The following is a 27,008-nucleotide window of genomic DNA, read 5'->3' on the forward strand; positions in this document are numbered from 1 at the left end:
CTGCATAAACTCACAATACACTGTAGCGTGCATACTGCATTGTGGAGGTACATCTTGTACTTCACAATTATGACCTGCACCATAAACGTGCATAGTTCACTATAAAATTTCGAACTGCTCTAAGGAACTGAGCTAATCTGGTTAATTCGTTTGGTATTCTGTAAATGTGTATGTTGCAAAGTTAAGTGTATGTATTATTGTATGTAACACATGGACTCCAATGAAGAATATTTTGCTATGTTACACTGAAAAGTGTATACAGCACAGTTAAAATTGGATACAGAACTTCAGATGTGTGTATGCTGTACTGTTAAGTGTATACTGTACTATAATCACATGCTGGTGTACTTGCTGCAACTTGCCTTGTCAATCCTACATTTCCATGAAGTTGCATATGTAAAGTTCTTCAGTTTCAACACTAACGACTGGCCAAGCTAAAACTATGATAAATCCTTATCTCAAGAAAGTCAGCCTGAAAAGAGCTACTGTCATATGAAAATGACTGCAGAACATTTTTACTTGTGGAAATGGAGGGGCAAGTTATCAGGACTTTTAATTCTTTAAGCCACTAGTTATTCTTTCCCAAATCTTTTATATCCCTGTGAGATTGCTGCTGACTTCATGAGGAAAGTGTATATGGTTCACAAAATCCCAATTTTAGGATACAATATATTTATTCATCTCTGGAATAATAGTTAAGTAACAGTTTATCCCATTAAAACTTTATAACCTCTCATGGTAAAGTTCTCAGATATTTTTGTATTTCTGTCAGAAATAGACATTGCTAATCAACATGTGTAAGGCTGTTCAGATAGAGAGTACAATATAATGCCCAACCTGCCAACGCTCTATTTTCATACTTCAAGTGAAACAGCGGTGTTGAAAGTCCCCAGGAAGGTTAAACATTAAATATGTGGTTTTTCTTGATGTCATTCAAGGAAATATTCATGGAAAAGACACAAGAATAAGGACTAACTCCATTACTTCCCCTAAAATGTGCAAACTATACACTCAAATAACCAATTATAGGGACAGTGTGTCCACTTCCTTCTGATGAACAACGGCCTTTGACCCATCAATGCAATATGGTAAGCATAAGCCATGTTAACTGAGGTCTGTGGGGTTAAAGATCTTGTCTGTCTAGGGAAAACCTGGCACCCTTGGCTAGGTTATGCAAGGATTCAACCTTGTCAATACCTCAGTTGTATTTTAGGCTAAGTAGGTAAGTCCAACTAGGGGTTTTCCTGCTCCAGCCAATTAGACTTGGCATCCTGGTTTGGGTTAATTTAAGGAATTTTTGGGTGGGTAGTAAGCCTCATCCACTGACATACAACAGCCGTCAATCTACGAAATTTAAGGTGTTCAACATTCAACCCCATCCCTTGCAAATAATGCTGCCACACTTTGGCTATGGTTAATTTTGGGTCCAGTGTAAAGCTTTACCAATTCCCCATTAACCAAATAGGATGTGCCATCTTAGGTTACGTTACAACCCTGTAAAAACTACTGACACACTTTCTGGACAAGGTTAATGGTAGGTCCAGGAGGGAAAGCTTCGCCAGTCCCCCAACTGACCAAATAAGACCTGCCATCTTAGGTTAGGTAAGGTTAGCTCAGCTAAGATTAAAAATAATGGTGGATCCAAGGGAAGCTTTGCCACCCCTCACTGGCCAAGTAGGATCTGCCCTCTTAAGTTAGTTTGAGTTACAACCCTGTAACACGACAAGCACAGTTTTTGGCTATTCAGGGGTAATCTTTGCCTAGGCTAAGCACTAATGGGCAAACAGAACCTACCATGTTAAAAATATTAAGTTAGGGTGGGTATGATTAGGTTAGGTTGCAAGCCTTTGGTGATCGGTCCAAGGGAAACTTTGCCAACCCCCACTGGGCAAGTAGAACCTGCCACCTTAGGTTAGGTTAGGAGGCGATCTTGTAAATATTACTATAACCTTTTCACCAAGTTAATGCTGGGTCCATTAAGTTATGCCATATTAAGTCAGGTTAGGCTGCAACTTGTAAATATTCCTGCCACACTTTTTGCCCAAGGTTAATGATGGGTCATGCCATCTTTGGTGGCATCAGGTTGAAACCCTGTAAATTCTACTGCCTTACCTTTTGCTTAAGGTTAAAGGGTAAGGGTTCCAGCAACCACTTCCCTAAATTAGGGGTTGTTACGTTAACATATATTGCTATAATCAACATGAGCACATTTTCATTTTTGCACGAGACTATTACCGATTACACACAATAAGTGTGTGTGTGTGTGTGTCTATTTTACCATTCCAACTGGAGCAATTCACTCATTTGTTTAGTTTACTCCACCCTAAAATTCCTGTTTCCCACCCGCGTCAACCATAACTGTTCACACCAACAATTGCAGTCGGAAATGCATAAAAAACGAGATAAGCATTCGGAACAAAATAAATGTTAGTCTATTTGATGACGAAATAAAGTGATTTATATCTATCATGCTTAACCTATGCTCGGCCAAATTTTACGACCAGTTTGCCTTTGGTCGAACCACAGGCCTACTTTCTGATGAAGTTTTACTTTGCGCTTGACCCGTCTAAACAAGCCTTACACAGAGCTGAGACTGATTTTCTGTTTTGCCTATTTTGAACCATATTTTCTGCACAACTATTGCCTTATGACTAACCAGATTACCTTTACTAAACTTGACCGTAATAAATCAGTCATTGTTCTGATGCAACTCAACGACTGAGGACGATCAAATTTCCATGCAGTCAAAATACATTTGGCTAAACGGCGATCACTCTGATTTATTATTCTACACACCAACTCCTAACAAACAGGAAATGTCCATTATTAATAATACTACTTGGTACTTTGGCGAAAATAAGCAACAACATTGACAACGGTGGTATAAAATAAAAAGACCGTAGGTTAAGTTAGGTTTGGTTACCTGCAATACTTTTCTACCATATGAATAAAATTTAGAATTTTCTCACTTTATCTTTACTGCAAGTTAGTCAGTGTTTTAAAAAATGAAAACAATCAACAACAAAATCTCACTTTTAGAATGAAATTGACGAACATTCTACCTGATTACACTAAGTACGATAATCTCGTTAACTGCCACATTTGAAACTTCAGAATATTGATTCTTACCTTGACGTTCTCTCTGGAAGGTACGAAGAGTGATGACAGTTCTTTAATTATCAGCCATTTTTGAGACGTGAAGAATGATTCCTTCTTACCTTGCCGTCTTCAGGAATGTAAAATGACCCTTGGCTTACCAAATCACCACAGCACTGTCTTATCTATCCTCACTATATCTTTTCAGCGCAGATATGACCCACTTCTTTTTTGGGAATTCCTTTCATGCTTCTTGGCCCTGCTCTCGGCGGAACTTCGCCTCCTTTGAAAACTTTCGTACCCAGGCTCTTCTTCTTCTTAGGAGATTCTTCGAGACACTGGGGTGACGTGGGGAGCGGAGAAAAAATATTTAATATAAAAGTGATGAAGAAAATACTCTTTGATGCAATCTTCATCTCGTGGTTGCGCGAAAATTGTCGTATAGTTTGTTTCTCCTGACGAAATAAGTGCGTTAGAAAGACCTCTCCTTATATTGCGCAGAAATTGCTGCATAGCATGAATCTTTTAGTTTAACCTTCATCCCATTTTCTTTAAAAAATAACACGGTCGCGTTCACAAACTCAACGGCCAGTGAGTGCTATTTCTCTTTGTTTTCTTTAAAATATTATGGCCACGTTCATAATTTCAAGACTCAGTTGTTTTCGTCATTATTGCCACCCATTGGTTTTACTGAAGCGTCTATGGTAAATGCAAAGTAGACGGCCGCACACCGATATCGTTTATTGATATAAAATTTGTCGACCACACAGTATAGAAATGGGTGTATATAATAATTTGAGCCCCTAGGGGCTAGTACTAACACGACGTCCCAAGGAGCTTCCGCCATGTTTAGTACTAGCACCTCGGAGAAGGTGACGCGCAGATAACAAGCCAAAGTAGCACTAACTTTTGTATTGTGTGGTACATAACTTTGCCAATTTAAAAACCGAATGGTTTTCATGCATGATAATAAAAGCGTGATTTTTCCCCAGGTATCTCTCCAGAAGGCAGATGCCAGTGTTACGATGTTTGGAGGAGATATTTCCAACCTGGTCTTTGAGGTTGTACATCACGAGGAATATCACCTTCAGATCAAGGTTAGGGAAATGCAAAATGTTGGCAAAATCGACTAATAAAGGAAGAGTAGCTGATTATCAGAGACAGTACAGCCTGTACAACAATCAATGAAGTAAAAAAAAAAAAAAAAAACTGACCATTTCTTCACAGAAGCCAAGTGAAATACTTTAGTATACTTGGATGAGAACCCAAGAGTATTTGGATAATGTGAAATTTGATATTCAAATCGAAATATTAAGAAAAAATTAATGTTCAAATTTTTATAGAAAAAATCTCAGTCAAGCTTAAGAAACCATCAAATTTTAGCACCAAACACTTAAAGCAAGTTAAAGCTTTCAAAAGCTCAAAATTTTTGTTCAAAGTTTCTTTTGAAAGTCTTGATGTTCTGTGAAGGATTCTAAAATCATTGAATTCTTGCTTTAAGTTTTTAAAAAACTTTAAATTCTGCTTCAAGTGTTCATTAAGCTTTCCAAATCATTAAATTTTAACTCAGATCTTCTGACATCAAGAAATTCTTGCTCAAAACTTTTATAATGCTCAAGTATTGCTCCATGTTTCTGAATCCTTTAGATTCTAGTTTAGTTCTTTGGAAATCCTTCATTTCTAGCTCAGATCTTCTGAAACCCTTAAATTCTTGCTCAATACCTTTGAAACCCTTAAGTTCTTGCTCAAATCTTTTGAAACCCTTAAATTCTTGCTCAAATCTTTTGAAATCCTTAAATTCTTGCTCAAATCTTTTGAAACCCTTAAATTCTTGCTCAAATCTTTCAAAACGCTTAAATTCTTGCTCAAAGCTTTTGAAACTCTCAGACTCTTGCTTAACATGTCTAAAGTCATTACATTTTTGCTCAAAGGTTCTGGAACCCTTAGATTCTTGCTCAGAATCTTCTGTAGTCCTCAAAGTCTTGCTCATACTTTTTGAGACCTTCAAACAAATTCTTCCTGAAGCCTTTAAAATTCTGAAAGTTTCTGGAATTCTCAAATTCTTGCTCAAAGCCTCTGAAACCATCGAATGTTTGTTTAAAGCTCCAGAAACCCCTAAACTCTTGATCAAAACGCCTGACACCCCAGAATTCCTGCTCAAAGCTTCAGAATCCCTAAAATACTTGCTCAGTACACATTGTAAATCCTTTTAGATCACATAGCAGTCCAGAATACGTGACTTCAACCAAGCAAGGATAAATGTAACACAAATCTTGCTGTTTCTTTTTTTGTCACTGTCTCAGTTTTAGTGAACAGAAGACAAAAAAAAAAAAACCCAAGTTTCCTGAATCCTAAAGTTCCTAAAAGTCCTAAATGCTTCTTTAAAAATCAATTCTGCCTTCGTATACAGCTTCTAATACCCAGCTAATTATCTACCATTAGATCTACGACGCTGACAATGAAAGGTATGAAGTTCCTGTGCCTGTCAATGTACCTGAAACGCCTGATCCTCAACAACTGTATTCTGTAACTGTCTCCGAGGATGGACAACCACTCGAATTCAGTGTCACCAGAAACTCCAATGGAAACACACTGTAAGTTAAAGAGTTCCCTGATGGTGTTAGGAATGGAATAGAATATAGAGTTTAGGCTAAAGGCCGAGCACTGGGACCTATGAGGTCATTCAGCGCTGGAAAGGAAAATGGGGAGGGGGCGGGCGGAATGGAGGTTCTAATCCTTAAGGAAGCGACTGACCTGTCTTTTGAAGAATGCCCCGTTCAAAGAGTCAGGAAACACTTAGAGGTCAAAACAAGATCCACTGGATTTTATTATATATATATATATATATATATATATATATATATATATATATATATATATATATATATATATATATATATAAATATATATATATATATATATGCATATATATATATATATATATATATATATATATATATATATATATATATATATGAAATTTTATCACACCATGATTTATATGCAATCATGAAGCTACAAATGTCGTTTAATATCCAATTCATGCCACTTCAGGAATATCCCCGATGGTGAATTATCATCGAAGGGGAATTTATAAGTGATAAATGGATTGGTACCGCCGGGTCTCGATGGTGGCTCAATGGTCTGACCGTCGAATGGAGTCGTTGGAAGGTACCGTGTCGAGGGCTCGAGACCCGGCGGTACCGATTCATTTATCCCTTAAAAAATTCCCCTTCGGTGATAATTCCCCATCGGGGATATTCCCGAAGTAGCGTGAATTGGATATGAAACGACATTTGTAGCTTCACGATTGTTTGTATATATATATATATATATATATATATATATATATATATATATATATATATATATATATATATATATATATAAACTTTGTCCAACCTGGTTAGCGGAGGTACAAGGGTCGCTATAGTTTTCTTATAAAGATCCAGGACAATCATTAACAAACCTCAAATCGAGAATGGCACTATCTGAAGGAAAGAGAATGGAAAAACCAGGCATTTTACCAATACAGGACGCCAGAACGACCATTCCAGAGCCCACGGGTAGCCCAAACTCTTTGGAAATGAGCGAAATGATGAATTGCAACTCCCTGTTTGATCTCCGATTTTGCATTCACCAGAGGCACCGTCTTCGCTAAACTTTTCTGCTGAATACTAAACATTTTATAACTTTCGACATTGCTAGACACCGCTGTCTCGTATTGCGCTCGATAACCGTCGATTTCTGTAGACTTCGTGTGCGTCAGTCGTACGAAAGTCGATTTAGGCCTATACGAATACTTTCTCTTTTTTCTCAACTTCCCCTTTCTCTCCCTCTCTTTCTGAAACACACACACACATATATATATATATGAATGTACGTATATTTTATATATATATATATATATATATATATATATATATATATATGTGTGTGTGTGTGTGTGTGTGTGTGTGTGTGTGTGTGCGTGTTTATTACAGATGTTTGCGTGCCAGTGTGTGCTTCGAAAACATGCATGTATGTATTATATGTATGTATTAGTTCGTAAACATTGTCTCAAAATTTACCATCCTGTGCATGTAAGAAGGAAATATAAATAAAAGAATAACAGCCAAACTGAAGTGTAAGTGAAATCTCGTGGATAACCTTATTGAGCAACGTTGACTTTAATCAGCAACTGGACGGGTGACCGTTAGTGAATACCAAACAGCAACGTCACTTGGTCCCTCGTCGGTAATCGAAACTGAAGCAAATATCCACTTGAGGAATGGAATGGAATATAGAGTTTAGGCCAAAGACCAAGCACTGGGACCTATGAGGTAAAGAAAACTGAGAGTAGGTAGGTTTGAAAGGTGTAACAGGAGGAAAACCTCCCAGTTGCACTATGAAATAATTGTTAGGAGAGGGTGGATAGCAAGATGGAAGAAAGATAATATGAATGGAGGTGCAGTAAAAGGAATGAAAGGGGTTGCAGCTAGGGGCCGAAGGGACGTTACAAAGAACCTTTATGAAGCCTACAGTGCACCCCATGAGGTGCACTGACGGCACTAACCCCCTCCAGGGACTGGCATATGAGCACCAGTGATCATTACTGTAACTTCCTGCAGACGTGTTGAGGAATTACTTTGACATACCTTAATTATATCTCTGATAAGAGCACGATTTATACAAGATAATTAACTTCAACGCTTATAAAAATGAATAAGAAAAATTAGTTAGAAAATCAAAGAATCCTGGTTTATATTTTTGTACGAATTATTATTTTTTTAATTATTTGCAGGGCGTTAAATACGTGACTAATAAAGTAATGTTGAATTCGGTATTTTATCTTTTTTGTTATTTTGCTGACTGTGCAGTGTATATAGTTGTTTACCTGTTAACTAAAATATGTATATATATATATATATTGTATATATATACATATATATACTGTATACATATATTATATGTATTAATTATTTTTTCATCAAATAATTTATAAAAAAAGTATTCAGTCAGACCGACGCTGAGTTTACCAGCCATAGTACAAAGACCTGACAAGGCAGATTTATCCTACTTCCAACAGGAAATGCGCTATTTTGGCAGTCACCAGGATACGCGTACAAAGAACCAGGATTTACAGAACAATTACCCCAAAAACAACCGGGCTTTGGGCCCTCGGGAAGGTCTTGGCAACACGCCTTCAGTTTTCACTGCGCATACGTACTAAACGAAGTGATGAAAGTTCTTCGTAAGGGTTTTGTGCTTTTTCTATGAATCTGTCCAGCTTATCTATATCCTGTTTTGTTTCAAATGGCGCCATGTTTCAAGTTAACTGCTATGAGTCAGCAGGACTAATCTGCGCAATCGAACGTCCGCTATCCCCCATACACAGGAAAGAGGGGGGGGGCGGAGATTGGGAGGCCAGGAAAATGGGTTGAAGGAGGGATGAGGAGGGGTAGGGGGAGGGGGGGGACGGGATGGGGATAAAGGACCTTCGAATGCATAGTTCAGCGATGTTTAACACCATGCAAATCAAGAGTAAACGCCTTAACTAAAGCCATTTGCCAATGCACTACATTACCAAAAATTAGCGGGAGGTGTCTTGTACACTGTGTCAAAGCACCATTTCGATCAAACAATCTGTTTGAAAGATATTTGAGGAAAACGATGACTCGCGGTCCCTGAAATGGAGAGTAGGTATATGACTCAGTCATTTGGTTAAGTAATTTGAACGGCTCGCTCAACTCGCTCACGTAAGACGAATGCCTCAAGTCTGACGCATGCGCAGTGAGTCACGGCTGTAATATACACGACTACGTTTGCCGACTCAGACGGAAATTTCACACACTCTTTTCCTATTTCGGTCCTCAACGATCTTCGCTGAACTGAACCGAAAGGGCATGTACCCACCACATCGGAATGGGATGAGAGTTATAGGCTTTCACCTGTACCTGCTGTCTCAATGCCTGTTGACTGGTTTCTCTGTATGTATGTTTGTCAACGGCTTATCTCAAAACGTCAACTGGAATTTGAGATGGACTGGATTCCAGTAAGGAGAAAGGATTCTTCTTCTTCTTCTTCTTTTCTTTGCGTTTGTGATACCTCAAAACTTACTGATGAATTTGAATATTTTGTGGATGGATCCGGAACTGAAAGCGAATACAGGGTTTATTTATTCACAGTATTTATTTGTATTATTTATTTATTTGTTTTGCGTCTGTGATACTGTTTAAAAAATTTGCTGATGATAAAGGATACATGGATTTAAATGAATGGAATCAATAGAAGAGATCACAAAGATTGGAAGATTAAAACTCTGCTGGAATCGCTGGTTGGTCCCTTGGTAAAGTGGTTACTGTCGTGGCATGCCACTCAGATGTCGCGGGTTTACGTCTCCCCCAGGGCGATGAAAAATCACTGGCTCTGTATCATGATCAATTACTGCTGCGGTGTGGGGTCTGCAGCGGTGGGAGGTTGAAACCAACATTCTTTGGAAGCTTGAAGAATTTCAAGTCAGTGGCCCCGTTGGTGGACTTGTTCCATGTGAATAGGTTTCATATAATAATAATAATAATAATAATAATAATAATAATAATAATAATAATAATAATAATAAAGCCTAAGCAGCTAGAACAATCTGAGTGGGCGAAAAATTATCCCCTTGGGAATGCCCGGTGATAAGAGTGTTTACATTTATCAAACCGTGCGATGTTTTTTGCTGATGCGTGGAAGCAGAAAATTAAATTTTATTGACTCTTTGTTCTTTGTTGGTCGACAATTTTCTGTCAAATTCTAAGAACCAAAGGCTGCTGCGTTTAGAGCTGCGGGAGTAATTTACTTTCGGTTGGAAACCATTGTTTTACATTTTCATTTCCTTCATTTTTCAGGGATGGATTCTCACTTGACAAGGACTAGTCTTTCAAGTTTTGATAGGAATTTTGATCCAGAATTGGGTAGAGAAAGACAATGACTATTTTCTGTATATATATATATATATATATATATATATATATATATATATATATATATATATATATATATATATATATATATATATATATATATATATATATACATACATACAGATGTATAACTGAATCACGAAAATATGGAACGTGATGAAAATATAAATAAAGACAAAATCCACGAAGGAAAGAGAAGCAATAAAGCACTACAAGGCTGCTAAGTAAAGGACAAGAAGTCGAAAGGCCTTGCAGTACTCCATTGCTTCTCTTCCTTCGTGGATTTTGTCTTTTTATATATATATATATATATATATATATATATATATATATATATATATATATATATATATATATATATATCATAATTGTCATATAACATCTTTCACGTACCAAGCATCAGTCCATAACATTTTGAATCCGGATAGAGCTAGAAGGAGGATTTTGGAGTAAGGGGGGAATGAGGATTATCTGCTCAGCAACGCATTTCAGATAATCACTAGAAAACTCTCAGATGATATTTTTCGAACCGGATTTATGCTTTAGGTTGCAATATCGTTGGTGCAGCTTAGACTGTAATGAAAAAGTTTAACCCCCTCGTAGTTTTCTGTGAAAGAAATCTATTATAGAGATGGCTATTTGTCTGTCCATCCGCACTTTTTCTGTCCGCCCTCAGATCTTAAAAACTACTGAGGCTAGAGGGCTGCAAATTGGTATGTTGATCATCCACCCTCCAATCATAAAACATACCAAATTGCAGCCCTCTGGCCTCAGTAGTTTTTATTTTATTTAAGGTTAAAGCTAGCCATGATCGTGCATCTGGCAATGCTACAGGTGCCAACAACACTGGCCACCACCGGGGCGAGGCTGAAAGTTTTATGGGCCGCGGGTGAGAGTTTCATACAGCATTATACGCTGTACTGAAAACTCGATTTCGCTGAAGAAACTTCGGCGTATTTTTTACTTGTTATCTTTTCTGATAATTTCCGGGACACCTTCTGGGAAAACTCTTCGCTGTCCATTGAAATCTAGTTAGTATTTGATCCCATTTTTGGCTACAGGAAGGATTTTTTAGTGTGGAAATTGACAGAGATGTGTTTCCATTAAACTGCCATCTTCTGTCTACACTTTTTGGATCTGACCTAGATAGTGACCCTCACAGGTTTTAACCCGGTATGTATATCCACCTTTGCGGCATGTTTAGTACAAGCCCGTTGGGGATTACCGCAAAAACTTAAACAAAAGACTGTAAATATGATAAAGATAATGACCCCCAAGAAATATTAGTCCTAGATAACAACCACCGAAAACCCTTGGGGTTCACTATCTATGAAACATTCCTGTAAATATCATAAAGCTAATGACCCCCAAGAAATATTAGTCCTAGATAACGACCTCCATAAACTCTTGTGGGTTACTATCTAGGAAAGATCACTAAATATCATAAAGATAATGACCCCCAAGAAATATTAGTCCTAGATAATGACCCCTGAAAACCCTTGGGGGTCACTATCTAGGAAAGATCCCTGTAAATATCATAAAGATAATGACAGCCAAGAAATATTAGTCCCAGATAATGACCCCCGAAAACCCTTGGGGGTCACTATCTAAGAAAGATCCCTGTAAATATCATAAAGATAATGACCCCCAAGAAATATTACTCCTAGATAACGACCCCTGAGTACCCTTGGGGGTCACTATCTAGGAAAGATCCCTGTAAATATCATAAAGATAATGACCCCCAAGAAATACTAGTCCTAGATAACGACCCCCGAAAACCCTTGGGGGTCACTATCTAGGAAAGACCCCACTTTTTATATCTCTATATCTCACGTCAAGCATGTACAGTACGCGAGTCCAGGTTCGTACTAAATTTTCTGCTTTTTAATCGGTTTAATGACCGTTGCGTCGCCTGAATATCTTTACTGTCAGGGATTTCCCTTAAGCTAGTCGACATTGTTTTCAGAATCGTGACTATCACTACAGGCTTCAATTGGACCGTCTCCCAATAATAGTTGTTTTTGCATTACTGCTGAACAATTCAAGCTCATTTCTATGTATCCCAGAAAAATATTAGTTTTTTTTTTTTATTCTAGACAAATCAGATTTTATCTAAGTTATATTTTTCTGTTATGTAATCACTCAACCAAGTTCAGTATCCTTTGTATTTTCCAGGTTAACTAAAAAATATGTTTTCTTACTTCTTCGTTACACCATTTTATTTTTCAGATAACTTGGTATAGTTTTCAATGCACGGCGTCCGTGAAATCCTTGGCTCAGTATTATTATTATTATTATTATTATTATTATTATTATTATTATTATTATTATTATTATTATTATTATTATTATCTAATTTCATCAGAGCCTGGAGGCTTCTAGAGTAAAGAACTAGTCCTTACGGACTAATAAATAAAAATGCTCACAAGGTTTTATCTTCGGCTATTTCCGGTTGCTGAGACCTTCAGTAATGGTTTTTCCCCAACTTACAATGATTATGCAATACCACCTTTTCGAGATGTAATTATTCAACTCTCTCTCTCTCTCTCTCTCTCTCTCTCTCTCTCTCCCCATAAGTAATATTTTATCTCCCCAAATTACGATTTTGCAGTGCCCCCTTTTCGAGATGTAATTATTCAACTCTCTCTCTCTCTCTCTCTCTCTCTCTCCTTAAGTAATGTTTTATCTCCCCAAATTACAATGATTTGTCAGTGCAACCTTTTCAAGATATAATTGTAATTTCTCTCTCTCTCTCTCTCTCTCTCTCTCTCTCTCTCTCTCTCTCTCTCTCTCCGTCCTTAAGTAATGTTTGATCTCCCAAATTACGATGATTTTGCAGTACCACCTTTTCAAGTTATAATTATTATCTCTCTCTCTCTCTCTCTCTCTCTCTCTCTCTCTCTCTCTCTCTCTCTCTCTCTCTCTCCTTAAGTAATGTTTTATCTCCCAAATTACAATGATTTGTCAGTGCAACCTTTTCAAGATATAAATTTTCTCTCTCTCTCTCTCTCTCTCTCTCTCTCTCTCTCTCTCTCTCTCTCTCTCTCTCTCTCTCCGTCCTTAAGTAATGTTTGATCTCCCAAATTACGATGATTTTGCAGTACCACCTTTTCAAGTTATAATTATTATCTCTCTCTCTCTCTCTCTCTCTCTCTCTCTCTCTCGTACTCTTGATTCTGATGAAATTTCAACCATAAAACATTTTGTTATTTTGTTGATTTTATTTTTATAATTTTTTGGGCAGTTTCCGCTCACTCGGTTCCCTGACCTTTGAGGACCAATTTTTGCAAATCCACACGAAGCTTCCCTCGACGTACCTGTACGGCTTCGGGGAGAACACCCACCTGTCCTTCAGGCACGTCTTCGAACCCAGGAACACTTTCCCCATCTTCGCAAGGGACCAGCCAATTGGCACAGTGAGTCACACTTGTTGTTTAGATTAATTTTCTTATGTTTTTTTTTTTCTCTATGGGACGGACGGGCATCCCAATGTCCTTTACCAACCCAGATCCGAAGAAGACTCCTAGTTTTTAGTTTTCGGTAGAAAAAAAAAAGTATTGAGAAGTCTATTTGTCTGTCCGTCTGCACTTTTTCCGTTCACACTTTTTTCTGTCCGCACTTTTTCTATCCGCAATTTTTCTGTCCGCAATTTTTCTGTCCGCACTTTTTCTGTCCGCAATTTTTCTGTCCGCAATTTTTCTGTCCGCACTTTTCCTGTCCGCACTTTTTCTGTCCGCACTTTTTCCGCCAACACTTTTTCTATCCGCCCACAGACCTTAAAAACTACCGAGGCTAGAGGGCTGCAATTTGGTATGTTGATCATCCACCCTCCAGTCATCAAACATACCAAATTACAGCCCTCTAGCCTCCTCAGTAGTTTTTTAAAAATTTTATTTAAGGTTAAAGTTAGCCATGGTCGTGCGTCTGGCAACGCTATAGGACAGGCCACCACTGGGCCGTACCTGAAAGTTTCATGGGCCGCTGCACATACACCATTATACAGAGACCATTGAAAGACAGATCTATTTTCGATGGCCATGATTATTCGCTGTAGCGGCTGTACAGAAAACTTGATTGTTCCCGAAGAAACTTCGGCGCTTTTTTATTTGTTTATTCATATCCTGAAATTGGGTTTATGTTTGGTTGATTTTTCACGAATTCAATAGCAAGGCAGAAGTCTCACGCTTAAATATACGTTACCGAAGCCATTACCAGTCGAACACTATATAAATGAAAGGCCGCTTTTAGTCAGAATCTAAATATATAATCGAAAGTTAAAAATCACTCGTGAACGATTAGATTAGTCTAATTTTTGCAAAAGAATTCGTCAGACATTACCCTGCAATTCTACCCAATAATAGCTGAATTTCATCTTAATTCAATTCCAGCATTATCCGTTGGTGGAAAAATTGTTTAACATTATTATATAATTCTAAGACCACTCAAATTTCCAGTGGCGACACTTCAAAGTAGCAGTATTTAGGAATGGCAGAATTACATCTGATATTATCAGAAATGTTATTTATATTTTTTTGCTTGTTCTTTATCTTTTTTAATGTGGGTAAGCGATTTAGTTATGGCTTACGAAGCAAGTTAGTGTTAGATTTTGTTTGCTCCAAATGAATGTTTTAATAATAATAATAGCAACTGGTCAGGGAGACGAAGCTACACTAATACTACTAAATAAGTCTTTTCTGTTAGTTAAAGTAAAATCTTCAGCCACGGCCCAGTGGTAGCCTGTCCTATAGCGTTGCCAGACGCAAGATCATGGCTAATTTAAACCTTAAATAAAATAAAAACTACTGAGGCTAGAGGGCTGCAATTTGGTATGTTTGATTATTGGAAGGTTGATGATCAACATGTTCAATTTGCAGCCCTCTAGCCTCAGTGGGTTTTAAGATATGAGGGCGGACAGAAAAAGTGCGGACGGACAAAGTCATCTCAATAGTTCTCTTTTACAGAAAACTAAAAACTACGGAGTCCTCTCCGGGTCTGGGCTGGTAAAGGACATTGGGATGTCTGTCCCATAGAGCAAAAAGAAAGAAAAAGTTAAAGTAAAAATATATCATATTCTTTTTGAAAACAATAGATTTTAAAGTAGTTTAAGTCCAGCCAGCCATTGTTAATTACCTAGATGCATTTCCTGTCAAATTATAGATGCATTTCCTGTCAAAAAATAGATGCATTTCCTGTCCAAAATAAGTCCAAATTTTTGTAAACTTATTTTTTATATTTTACGTTCTATTTTTAAAGAGTTACATATCAGTATTTCCCATAGAGGAATTTGCATGTAATGTCATATTTTTCTAAGAAAAATGTAAAATATGTAAATAAGTAAAATAACTAAATACAGATAAACTTGTTCTATATTTTGTATATATATCTTAAAGAGAGAGGCTTACACTTTCCAATTAGATGCCCTTGTTTTGTATTTTATATTCTTTATAGAAATATAAAAGATACTCTTTTTAAAAAGAATATAAAATACAAAGACTCTTAGTTTCTATTAGATATTTGACCTATGTATTGAATTTAAATTTAAATTAAAAATTTATTATTATATATTTATTATATATATAATTAAATTTAAAGTTTATTATATATATATTTTTTCACAGGAACAAATGAACGTATACGGACATCTTCCTTATTATATGGTTATGGAGGACGGCGAAGGGAATTCACATTCGGTTCTTCTCTTCAACTCTAATGCCATGGGTACGTCCGGACTCAGAGAGAGAGAGAGAGAGAGAGAGAGAGAGAGAGAGAGAGAGAGAGAGAGAGAGAGAGAGAGAGAGAGAGAGAGAGAGAAGTAACAAAATGACTGAAGCATCTGTTTAATGAAGCCAGGAAGAGACTAGTATGTTTTTCAACTTTTATGAGAGAGAGAGAGAGAGAGAGAGAGAGAGAGAGAGAGAGAGAGAGAGAGAGAGAGAGAGAGAGAGAGAGAGGTTACAAAATGACTGAAGCATCTGTTTAATGAAGCCAGGAAGAGACTAGTATGTTTTTCACTTTTATGAGAGAGAGAGAGAGAGAGAGAGAGAGAGAGAGAGAGAGAGAGAGAGAGAGAGAGAGAGAGGTTACAAAATGACTGAAGCATCTGTTTAATGAAGCCAGGAAGAGACTAGTATGTTTTTCAACTTTTATGAGAGAGAGAGAGAGAGTAAATTGTGACCAAAATGAACCATGGAATATGAATAATAATTCAATAAATACGTATTCATTCAAGGGGCATATATTTGTATATACACTTGAAAGAAAAATAACATATATATATATATATATATATATATATATATATATATATATATATATATATATATATATATATATATATATATATATATATATATATAATGTAACTCTTTCTGCTCTGCTATTCTACAGAATATTCCACGTACCTTCTGGACGACGGTTCTCCGGCAGTGACTCTCAGAACAATCGGAGGTATTCTGGACTTCCACGTGTTCCTTGGGCCCTATCCTGAGGATCTTGTCAACCAGTACACTGAAGTAAGTACGATCAAGAATACACGAAGAAGGATCTGTGTTCTGAGTGGGGATGTGACAGCGAAGTTTTCCCTTTGCAGTTCAAAGACGTCTAAGCATCGAGATAAGACATTCCGCCTGAAATGATTGAAACTTGCAGTGGAAGTTATCTGCTCAATTAGAAGAAACAATTGATTGTACATATCTGTAAACTACTACAGCTAATCATTGCAAGAAAGGAAATTGTGCAACATTCAGCATTACAGGAATGTTCTGTAATTTGTATAATTAGCAAAACCTTGCATTATCTTCCCCCCATAACTGAGATTTAGTTTTGCTCAAGAGATTAATGCTACTGATTTTCAAGAAACTTGTTTTATAGTTCTGCTTACGAGCAATGTGGTTCTTTAGTTACATAAACAACACTGAAATGTCTTTCTAATTCTTCAGATTAATTGAGACTATTGTTAAGACCTCTTTTATTTTACCAAGGAATGTGCCAGCTGTTGTGACATACAATAACTTGAAAATTAACTTCTTCAGCATAAACGAGTCTGTTCAAAATCACAACGATGTATAAGTTTCTCTCATAAAAATAAGTCACTAATTTCTTGCAATCTCAGAGAATAACTTTCTCAAGAACTCATTCTGCTTGCCAGCTGGTTGGCAACCCCACCTTCCCTCCTTACTGGTCTCTGGGATTCCATCTTTCCCGTTGGGGTTACAATTCCACCGGCGGCGTCAGAGAAGCAAGAGAGAGGATGAAGGCCATGGGAATTCCACAGGTAAGCGGTCGCGTGTTTACTTTATATTGAAAACAAGTAAAAAATGAGCCTAAGTTTCTTCGGGGCAATCGGTGTAATGCTGTATGAGCCGCGGCCTATGAAACTTTAACCCCGCCCTGTTGGTGGCCTATTCTGTATCGTTGCCAGAAGCACGATTATGGGTAACATCAACCTTAAATAGAATAAAAATGACTGAGGAGGCTAGAAGGCTGCAATTTGGTATGCCTGATGATTGGAGGGTGAATGATCAACATATCAATTTGCATCCCTCTAGCCTCAGTAGTTTTTAAGATCTGAGGGCGAACAGAAAAAGTGCGGTCAGGAAAAGTGCAGACAAAAAAAGTGCAGACAGAAAAAAAGTGCAGACGGACGGACAAAGCCAGCACAATAGTTTTCTTTTACAGACAACTAAAACGGGGTTAAGACCATTCTTGTAGTAAAGAAATTAGGAACAATGAAAAAAACATTCTGATATGATAAAAGTCGAAAATAAGATGGTTTGGGCATGTGGAAGATTGATTGATTTATGGTTACTGAAACTGGCGTCACAAGGGCATGTGGTAAGGATGAGTGTGGAGAAAGGAGTGAAGAGGGCTTGGAAGGAATCTGTTAAGGGTAGAGGGCCGAGAGGGGAGCGAAGGATTAGATGGCACATGATGGAGTGAGGGAGGATTTGGACAAGAAAGGCTCACCAGAGGAAGACGCATTCGATAGAAGTAGTTGGAGAAGGTTCTCTAAGGCAACCAACCCCTTAGCTTATGGATAGCAGTGGGGGATGAAGAAGAAGAACAAAAAACGTTCTGACAAGAAGGAAAGTGGTACTGTAACCATAATTATTGATACATCTGTAAGACAGCGTCCTACCTGCTCTGTTGTAGATACTTTACTAAAACCCCAAGCGATCACAGATATATACCAGAGGCTGGCTTTTTAGTTGGTTTAGACATTTCTCTAAAACTGAATCACGTCAACTCAAAAATCAGAGCTAATGACCAAAGCCTCACTTTCATTTCCAGGACGGCCAGACGATGGACATAGATTACATGGACGGGCGTAAAGATTTCACCTTTGACCCAGAAGCCTGGGCTGACCTTCCAGAACTTATTGAAGAACTCCACAAGGATAACCTGAAAGTCACCCTCATTTTGGTAAGATATCAATAAGAATGTCATTGTAATTTTCTCTTTTTTTCATATCTAAACCAACGGAATCTTTCATCAGAGTGCTTCCTAAGACAGTGCATTCTTGAAGAAGGACAGTTTCATTAATGATCACATTCTAATCCCAATATGCCGGTGCTTAGATTTATTACATTTTTTCTCTAACTCTAGTTAACTTCCTACAGAAACAACCGAAAAAAGTAAAAGCCAACCCTTGTCTGATTTTATAGGAATATTTTGTGTTTTCTAAGGAGGGAATACATACAAAGAGATTTTCTAAGTAACTGAACATCAAATTTACTGCATTTAACATGCTTATTAACACAATCTAACATGCAAATAAGTGTGTATTTGAGTAAAATTCTGAACTTCAGATTTGCTAGATAAGAACCAGAGAAACTGTATTTAGAATATATATATATATATATATATATATATATATATATATATATATATATATATATATATATATATATATATATATATATATATATATATATATATATTGGCATTGGATATTAGTTGAATACAGGTTTCCTCTGTGGTGGTGATCCTGTTCTCAACTGCAAATCTGATCGCCTTTAGGTGAAAACTGTCAGATCAGTAGCTGTAAGACCCTACAGAAAAACATTTACTGGCTTTTCATCTTTGAGATTCCTTATTTCCGATTCCTTTCCATTTAGGACCCAGCCCTGATCACCGACTTCGACAACTATCCACCTTCTGTAAGAGGGAAGGAATCAGATGTTTTCATCAAGTGGGCGAACGAATCCCTCGTTCCGCCCGACCAGAAATCAGGTTGCGAGGATTACATGGTCGGTTACGTCTGGCCAGAGGAGAAGACCGTCTTCCCAGACTTCTTGAAACCAGAGACGCAAGACTGGTGGCAAAACGAGCTGAAGCTTTTCCATGACGTGGGTTCCATTCAGTGTTGAGTTCTTTTATGAGGTTGATTGAAAAGGTGAAGTCAGTTTTATAGCTGCAGAATAGATGGTTTGGAAGACAGTGGCCCTGGCTGAGTCTCTGGAGGCAGGCAGGTCTGAGCAGGCTGTGAGGAGAGGCACATTGGACAGCAGTAGCATTAGTGGAACAAATGATACGTTGCTCTATTGAATTTCAGTCCTCATTATGACCCACTGCCATTTACACCACACTACTTATGTTAGTTGCAAGTTTTTGTATGGAATGGAATGGAATATAGAGTTTAGGCCAAAGGCCAAGCGCTGGGACTATGACGTCATTCAGCACTGGAAAGGATATTTTGAGTAGGTAGATTCGAAAGGTGTAACAGGAGGAAAACCTCAAAGCAGTTGCACTATGAAATAATTGTTAGGAGAGGGTGGATAGCAAGATAAAAGAAATATAATATGAATGGAGGTACAGTAAAAGGAGTGAAAGGGGTTGCAGCTAGGGGCCGAAAGGACGCTGCAAAGAACCTTGAGTAATGCCTACAGTGAACCCCGTGAGGTGCACTGACGGTACTACACCCCTACAGGGACAAGTTTTTGTAGCACCCGGTATTATACTAGGCTGAGGCGTGGACTCAACACCCAAAGCTCGCCTACATGTAGGATAGAGCTTAGCAAGAGTGTTGGTGTATAAACGACACGTGAAAACTACCAAGCAGACCATAACAATACATAGAAAATTAATTTAATTATTAAAAGTTCCCTCACCCCCCGAAAAAACGAAATAAACCAATATCTCGTGGAAAATAGATAAGAAAAACTCATTGGAAAACTAATATCTTTATACGAAGTCCCAGGAGAGCAAATATCTTGGAATTTTTCTAAAAACCATCAGATATTGGCAGAACATCTACAGTATGTAAACATGACAGGTATTGATAAGGTGACTTGGCAACTGAAGAAGGAATATTGGTAATACCTTAGGGAAACGTTGCTGCGAAACTCATATAATTTGGTATAAGATTCCGGAAGTTTGCAAATATTAAAAAATCCTCTCTTTGAAAAGGTTATAGATTTTGGGAAAGGCTTCGGGAGAAGTTTCCGGTGAAAGACGGACGCTGTTGGCATATAAGCTACTTTGGCCATTACCAAAACTTGCAACAGTTCTTGAGAGTTTGGACCGGATGGCAATATGTCACGATGATGCCTGGAAATCCAACGGAGCGAGAAGCTGAATAAGTAATTCCATTTCTTCGTTTCCATCAGGTCCTGGACTTCGACGCCCTCTGGATTGACATGAACGAACCGTCCAACTTCGGCACGAACTTAGAGAAGCCCTGGAACTGGCCTTCCGGGAAGGAGCCGTGGAGCCTCAAGTGCCCAAACAATACCCTCGACCTGCCTCCTTACCCAACGAAAATGATTCGTGTTGGGGACAACCAGAGCAAGAGAATAAGGTGAGGATCCTGTCCTCGTGTTACTCGTCAGGCCATCCCTTCTCACACTTACTGTATAAATCAGTAATCCACGATTTATATAATATCTTAATTTTGAGTATATCCGCAGAGTATGGATTGAGTTGAGTTGAACATTGAATCTAGGCTAAAGGCCAAGCACTGGGACCTATGAGGTCATTCAGCGCTGGAAAGGCAATTGAGAGTAGGTAGGTTTGAAAGCTGTAACGGGAGTAACGCCTCGCAGTTGCACTATGAAATAATTGTTAGGAGAGGGTGGACAGCAAGATGGAAAAAAGAGAATATGAAAGGAGGTACAGTAAAAGGAATGAAAGGGGTTGCAGCTAGGGGCCTAAGGAAGGGACGCTGCAAAGAACCTCAAGTAATGCCTACACTAACCCTCTATGGGAAGAAATTTAAAGTACACGAATTCTCTTCCAGTGACCACACGCTGTGCATGTCAGCCGTACAGACAGATGGAGCCCAAACGTACTTCCACTACGATGTCCACAGCCTCTATGGGTGGAGCGAGACAGTGGCTACTTACAAGTTAGTACATTACCTTCAGGATATTGACAGAACTTCAGTCAGTATCCATACATACATACATATATATATATATATATATATATATATATATATATATATATATATATATATATATATATATATATACAGTATATATATTATTTCTATAATAAATTTTTATTTTTTCCAATTTTTATATTTCTTGTTTATGTTATTATTATCTAAATCTTCAATATTATCATTTTGTCATTATTTTTCAAGGGAGGGCACGTGCTCAGGTTCCCCCAACCCTTCCGGATCTGCTAGTGTCAGTATCTTTACTTAATCAGTATCAAAAAATACATTCTTGGACTTCTTTTCTTGCTTTCTCCTCTTAGCCTTTGTTGGATGAGGGAATTCAGCTGACAATCCAACTGGAGTTCAGTGAAAAGGGCAAATCTAAGTTAAAATCCATATCGCCCCAATAAGTCTGTGGGTTATAACAGTTAAACAGTCGAATCTCCTGTTGCGGAATTGTGGGAGATTTCGGAAGATTTTGGGCTGAGTGGTACAGGTTCCGCGTTGATCAGTAAGCCCCAAGGCCTACTAACTCATTTCTGTTATATATGGGTCCCCGATAAAATTCAGCACACGCTCATGTGGCCCCATTTTGCCAGTTTTGGATCATTTCGAATTAGGTTGTTCGGTCTCCACATTATATCAATTAGGCTCAATGGTAGCTTAGCACACCATTACCATTTAAATAATAGAATACATATGTTTACGGGTTTTATGTTAAGCAAGATCTTGAGTTGGTACAAGGTCAAATCAACATGTCAGCAGCCCACTACGTAAAAATTAAATTCAATAGAAATGAGATACAGAAATCATTATCATCCGAACATTAAATATAATTATTTCTTTATTCTGCTTGATTAGATAACGTAGCAAGAAGATTGTCACAGGTTTTAGGTCAGTGTCTTCACGTGGCATCACATAATTAAGTCATTCATTCACCAGAGCTGTTTAACTGCGAAACTAACTGAAAACCCCAGTAATGCTTTAATGACAGATAATTTAAGTTTTCAGTAAACACCTACGTTATCTATGTATTTATGTGCTGATCAATTAGCTAGTTAACTAATGGAATCATTAATTGCATTAATTAGTGGTCTTCAACAAGTGCTTCCCGAAGTCCGACCTGTCGTGTTAACGAGGTCAACCTTCCCCGGGTCAGGTCAATACGCTATTCACTGGCTAGGCGACAACTCGGCCGACTGGAAACACATGCATATGTCTATCATCGGTAATGTGAAGAATGTTTCTTTAATCTTATTCACGTAGTTTTCTTGAATGACCAAATTTTGTTGTTTTTGTTCCACTCTGCCCTAAAATGGAAGACTGTAGTATCTGCAAAAATACAAAACTGAGAAAAATGGTAAATACACCCTTGCCTTACTACTGATTTTGCAGATACTGCAAATGGGACCCCCTAAATACTCGTGGAAAGCATTGAAGATGAATCATTCTGAAACTGCAGTAACTTGTGTATTAGTGTTTCACGAGCCCAATAAGTGGCATATCTCAATTTCGAAAATTTCGCATACTGCAGTTTTCCAATTTAGGGCAGTACTGTACTCTAGAGTATAATAACTTTGCTTAGATGGAGGATAATTGATAATACTACTATGGTCAATTCTAGATGTGAGTGGTTATTAAATTTCCTTAGGAAAATAGTAATATTTTTCCCCTTAGTTTGCAGAAAGTTACCTACTTAACCAGCAATGTCACTGCGATCTGCTGATGTCAATATTTTCCTTCAGTTTGTTATAAAGCTTCTTAGGCTGAAGAGATACTTCACAAATGTCTTGAAAGTTCCTGTGAGACCTGAATAATAATTGTTCACTTGATTTTAAGCACTGAATTTCTAACTAACCATAATAATTATAGCTAAGTGTTAGTGATGATGAAAATGGATTTCTCTTCATAACATCACACAATGCATCAAATGTCCACTTATCTACACGTTTTCCAGGAATGCTCGATTTCAACATGTTTGGTATGCCTATGGTTGGTGCCGACATCTGTGGGTTCTTCGACGAGCCTGACATGGAAATGTGTGCTCGCTGGATGCAGCTGGGGGCCTTTTATCCTTTCAGGTGAGCGAAGCAATAGTTTGGAGCCTCTTGTCCACTCATAAGGGTGAAATAATGCTTGAAGTCTTTTATCTGTTTTAGGTGGTTGGTGTAAAAACTTGCAGCCTTTTAGATACTCTAGTGGGTTGGGTAACCGTTTGGAGCCTTTCACGTTTTCAGACGGAAGAAGAACTACTGGGAGCCCTCTAAATATTCATAAGGGCTAAATAATGTATAAGGTCTTGTATCTATTTAGCTGGGGGATTTAATCGCTCTGAGCCTCCTGTCCATTGAAGTGGGTGCAGTAAAATACCCATAAAAAAATCAGTTTTGAACATACAGGAGATGAGAAATCAAAGGAATATTCAGAAAACTAATATCAGACCGGGCATTAAAGTTGACTTCAAAAGGCAAAAGGGTGAAGAACCTTTGACACCGGCCGCATTACACCACTTGAAGCTCCTCCTACCCTGCCCTCCTATGGTCCCCTTACTTTACATAATCAGAAAAGACTCATTTCCATTTCACCAGCCCTCAGAAGGTGTGAAACAAAATCCCAGGCACTCATTACCCAATCTCAACAGCCGGAACCACAACACGCTGGGAACGCGTGATCAAGATCCAGCTGTGTGGCCTGAAGTAGGAGCCATATCCAGGGACGTCCTTAATCTCAGATACAAGTACTTGCCTTATCTTTACACGTTGTTCCACAAGGTGAGTGATGCAGGCAAGGTCCTCCTAAAGAAAATTGGAAAGTTTATGTAACTAGTGTCCATATTTGGTTGAAATCTTTTCAGTAAGACTGAATTTAAAGTTTTTTTGTTTATCTCCACAAAACCCTTACGTTCTGTGGACACAGTCTTGTTAAATTATAATTTTTTTTCTTTGCTAATATTCTCTGGGTGGGATCCTAGGCCAAGTAAATCATCTTCAATTTTGGTCGAAATCTGAAGTATGGGATCTCTTCTTTTGGTTTAAAATCTTGAGCCTGCATTCCAAATTTATATGAATGATCATCATACGTGGTCAAATTATGAACAATTAAATCCATCCCAGATATATTACTTTTCTATTTAGAGGATATCATGAAGTTCACTCCCCGATGATATATTGAAGATATTTGACTCAATTACATCCATATTTAACGAAATTCTAAGGCTGAGACCGATATAGTGAAAATGTTTAATTTTCTGTACAGAATTCAAAACCTCAGATCCATATGCAGAGAACGTATCTCCTTCAGTCAAAACTGTATGGTGAGACCCCAATGTATTATTATAGAATTTTTGGTCAGAATTCCAAGGCTAAAACCAATGTCCAATTATTGTATTCCGCTTGATCGCAAATCAAGGCTAAAATCCAAAATCAAATAGAAAGATTTCAGTTTCTGGGTACAATTCTAAAGTGAAGACCCATGTCTTATTGATTTAGTTTTATTATTTCAATTCGAACTGTCGTTCGGCATGAATCAGACTCCACTCAGATTATCTCAACACTCTAGAAATAAATCCTTTATCTCTGAAAAACAAATAAACTGCTTGTCTACTGATTAACTGCCAGATTAAACTATTTTCCCAGCGAAAAAAGTCTTAGATTTGGATGATTCTCATACACATGCAACGAATGACAAAACTTCTCATAGGAGCATTCTAAGAATTGCTATGCAAATCTTAAATAATATGGTCATCATAGTGCTGTATTTTATTTAGGGATATATGAAAAATCTGTTGATCTGTAAGGCTCGGGAACATCCAGGTAAAGCGTATGAATAATACAAGCTCTCAGCAGAGTTAGTTCATGTGACATGGATAGCGAATTCGCACCATTTATACCTGAACTTACTCAAATTGCATATCCTTAACGATTACCTGTCCTTCAACCCCCGCCCCCACCCCCCTCCAGAAAATAAAATCTAAAATCTATTCAGTACCTCCTTGGACCATACTCCATTCCTCCACAAAATTCCACTGAAATCTTTCCGGTGGGAAAATAAGCAAATAATCATAAATATATATACCCTCTTTTCTATTTTCTTTAAGTTAAAAGGGCCTATGAACGTGTGCAATAACTTTAAGATAAAGAATAAAAAATACAGATGTGAAAATCATCTTTCAACTTTAACATGATGATTTGTGTCCTGACATTTGGTAAAGACCTTAGAGGTCTGGTTTGGGCAGCAACGCGCCACAATTATACTAGAGAAGAGAATTAGTGATTTCATTCATAAAAAACTAATTTCATGACTCAGAGGGAGTTTTTATATATCTGGGGCATGAGCGCCCCAAAGGTATGTGAAAAGTTTTGAGGGGTACGTGACTAAACTATTTTAATTGTAGATAGTTCGATGAATTTACACACACACACACACACACACACACACACACACACACACACACATTCTTTTCGTTATCCGCAGTGTCATTTTTTCTACTGCTACAGATAAAAACGACATGCTTTTATATTTTAAGAGAATTAATATCTATCACGTAGAAGTGTGTAAATTTGCATTGGTGCAAAGGGGTAAGTGGTCTTTGATGCAGAACCTCGAGGTGAGGGGGGTTTACACGACTAATCGAAGTTTGGGGAAACACTGCCTCCAACTAATCGAAAGCTCTGCATGACTTTGATCGAGCAGGCTCACATGCACGGAGGCTCCATAGTGCGACCTCTGCTGAACGTCTTCCCGAGTGACCTCAAAGCCAGGGACGTTGATGACCAGTTCATGTGGAGCACCAGGCTCATGGTGGCACCCGTCATCGAGCAAGGTGCTGAGAGCAGAGAAGTCTACTTCCCCCAGGTGAGTATGAAGTAACAGATAAGATTCTTTACTTCCCCCGGGTGAGTATGACGTGTTGAACTGAAGTAACAGATAAGATTCTCTACTTCCCCCGGGTGAGTATGAAGTAACAGATAAGATTCTCTACTTCCCCCGGGTGAGTATGAAGTAACAGATATGATTCTCTACTTCCCCCAGGTGAGTATGACGTGCTTAACTGAAATAACAGAAAAGATTCTCTACTTCCCCCGGGTGAGTGTGACGTGTTTAACTGAAATAACAGATAAGATTCTCTACTTCCCCCGGGTGAGTATGACGTGTTTAACTGAAATAACAGATAAGATTCTCTGCTTCCCCCGGGTGAGTGTGACGTGTTTAACTGAAATAACAGATAAGATTCTCTACTTCCCCCGGGTGAGTATGACGTGTTTAACTGAAACAAAAGATAAGATTCGAGGCATGCCGAAATAGAAGGATGAGCCAGCGTGTCTGGGAGACGTGAGGTAAGGGCTGAGGAAAAGCTGTGGAGACGTGTGAAAGAGCACACATGTTTTGTCCTAACTGATAGTTTGGAAAACAGTTTATCAGGTGAAGAACATAAAATTTAGGTAGATGAGTTGCACAAGTAACAGTTTTTACTGACAAAACTACAGACAAAAGATAAAAAGCGAGATTGGTGAGTACAACACCAACCTTTTGGTAATTGCCAGAGGAGGAAATATTGTGGGAAATACTGCTATTTTTGTAAACTA

The 27,008-nt window shown here is 37.9% G+C and overlaps 1 protein-coding gene across 1 annotated transcript in view; it reads left to right on the forward strand.

Moving 5' to 3' along the window:
* LOC136855769 (sucrase-isomaltase, intestinal-like) overlaps positions 1-27,008 on the forward strand; it is a 72,538-nt gene that overhangs the window by 11,340 nt on the left and 34,190 nt on the right. The window contains exons 3-16 of the mRNA XM_067133125.1: positions 4,089-4,193; positions 5,539-5,690; positions 13,288-13,459; positions 15,662-15,761; positions 16,431-16,555; positions 17,191-17,316; positions 18,333-18,464; positions 19,160-19,390; positions 20,651-20,841; positions 21,280-21,387; positions 22,515-22,651; positions 23,381-23,504; positions 24,065-24,194; positions 26,116-26,277. Coding sequence (XP_066989226.1) covers positions 4,089-4,193; positions 5,539-5,690; positions 13,288-13,459; positions 15,662-15,761; positions 16,431-16,555; positions 17,191-17,316; positions 18,333-18,464; positions 19,160-19,390; positions 20,651-20,841; positions 21,280-21,387; positions 22,515-22,651; positions 23,381-23,504; positions 24,065-24,194; positions 26,116-26,277 — 1,995 coding nt within the window. The remainder of the gene's footprint in view (positions 1-4,088; positions 4,194-5,538; positions 5,691-13,287; positions 13,460-15,661; positions 15,762-16,430; positions 16,556-17,190; positions 17,317-18,332; positions 18,465-19,159; positions 19,391-20,650; positions 20,842-21,279; positions 21,388-22,514; positions 22,652-23,380; positions 23,505-24,064; positions 24,195-26,115; positions 26,278-27,008) is intronic.

Source organism: Macrobrachium rosenbergii, chromosome 33, assembly GCF_040412425.1.
Source record: "Macrobrachium rosenbergii isolate ZJJX-2024 chromosome 33, ASM4041242v1, whole genome shotgun sequence".
Lineage (NCBI taxonomy): Eukaryota > Metazoa > Arthropoda > Malacostraca > Decapoda > Palaemonidae > Macrobrachium > Macrobrachium rosenbergii.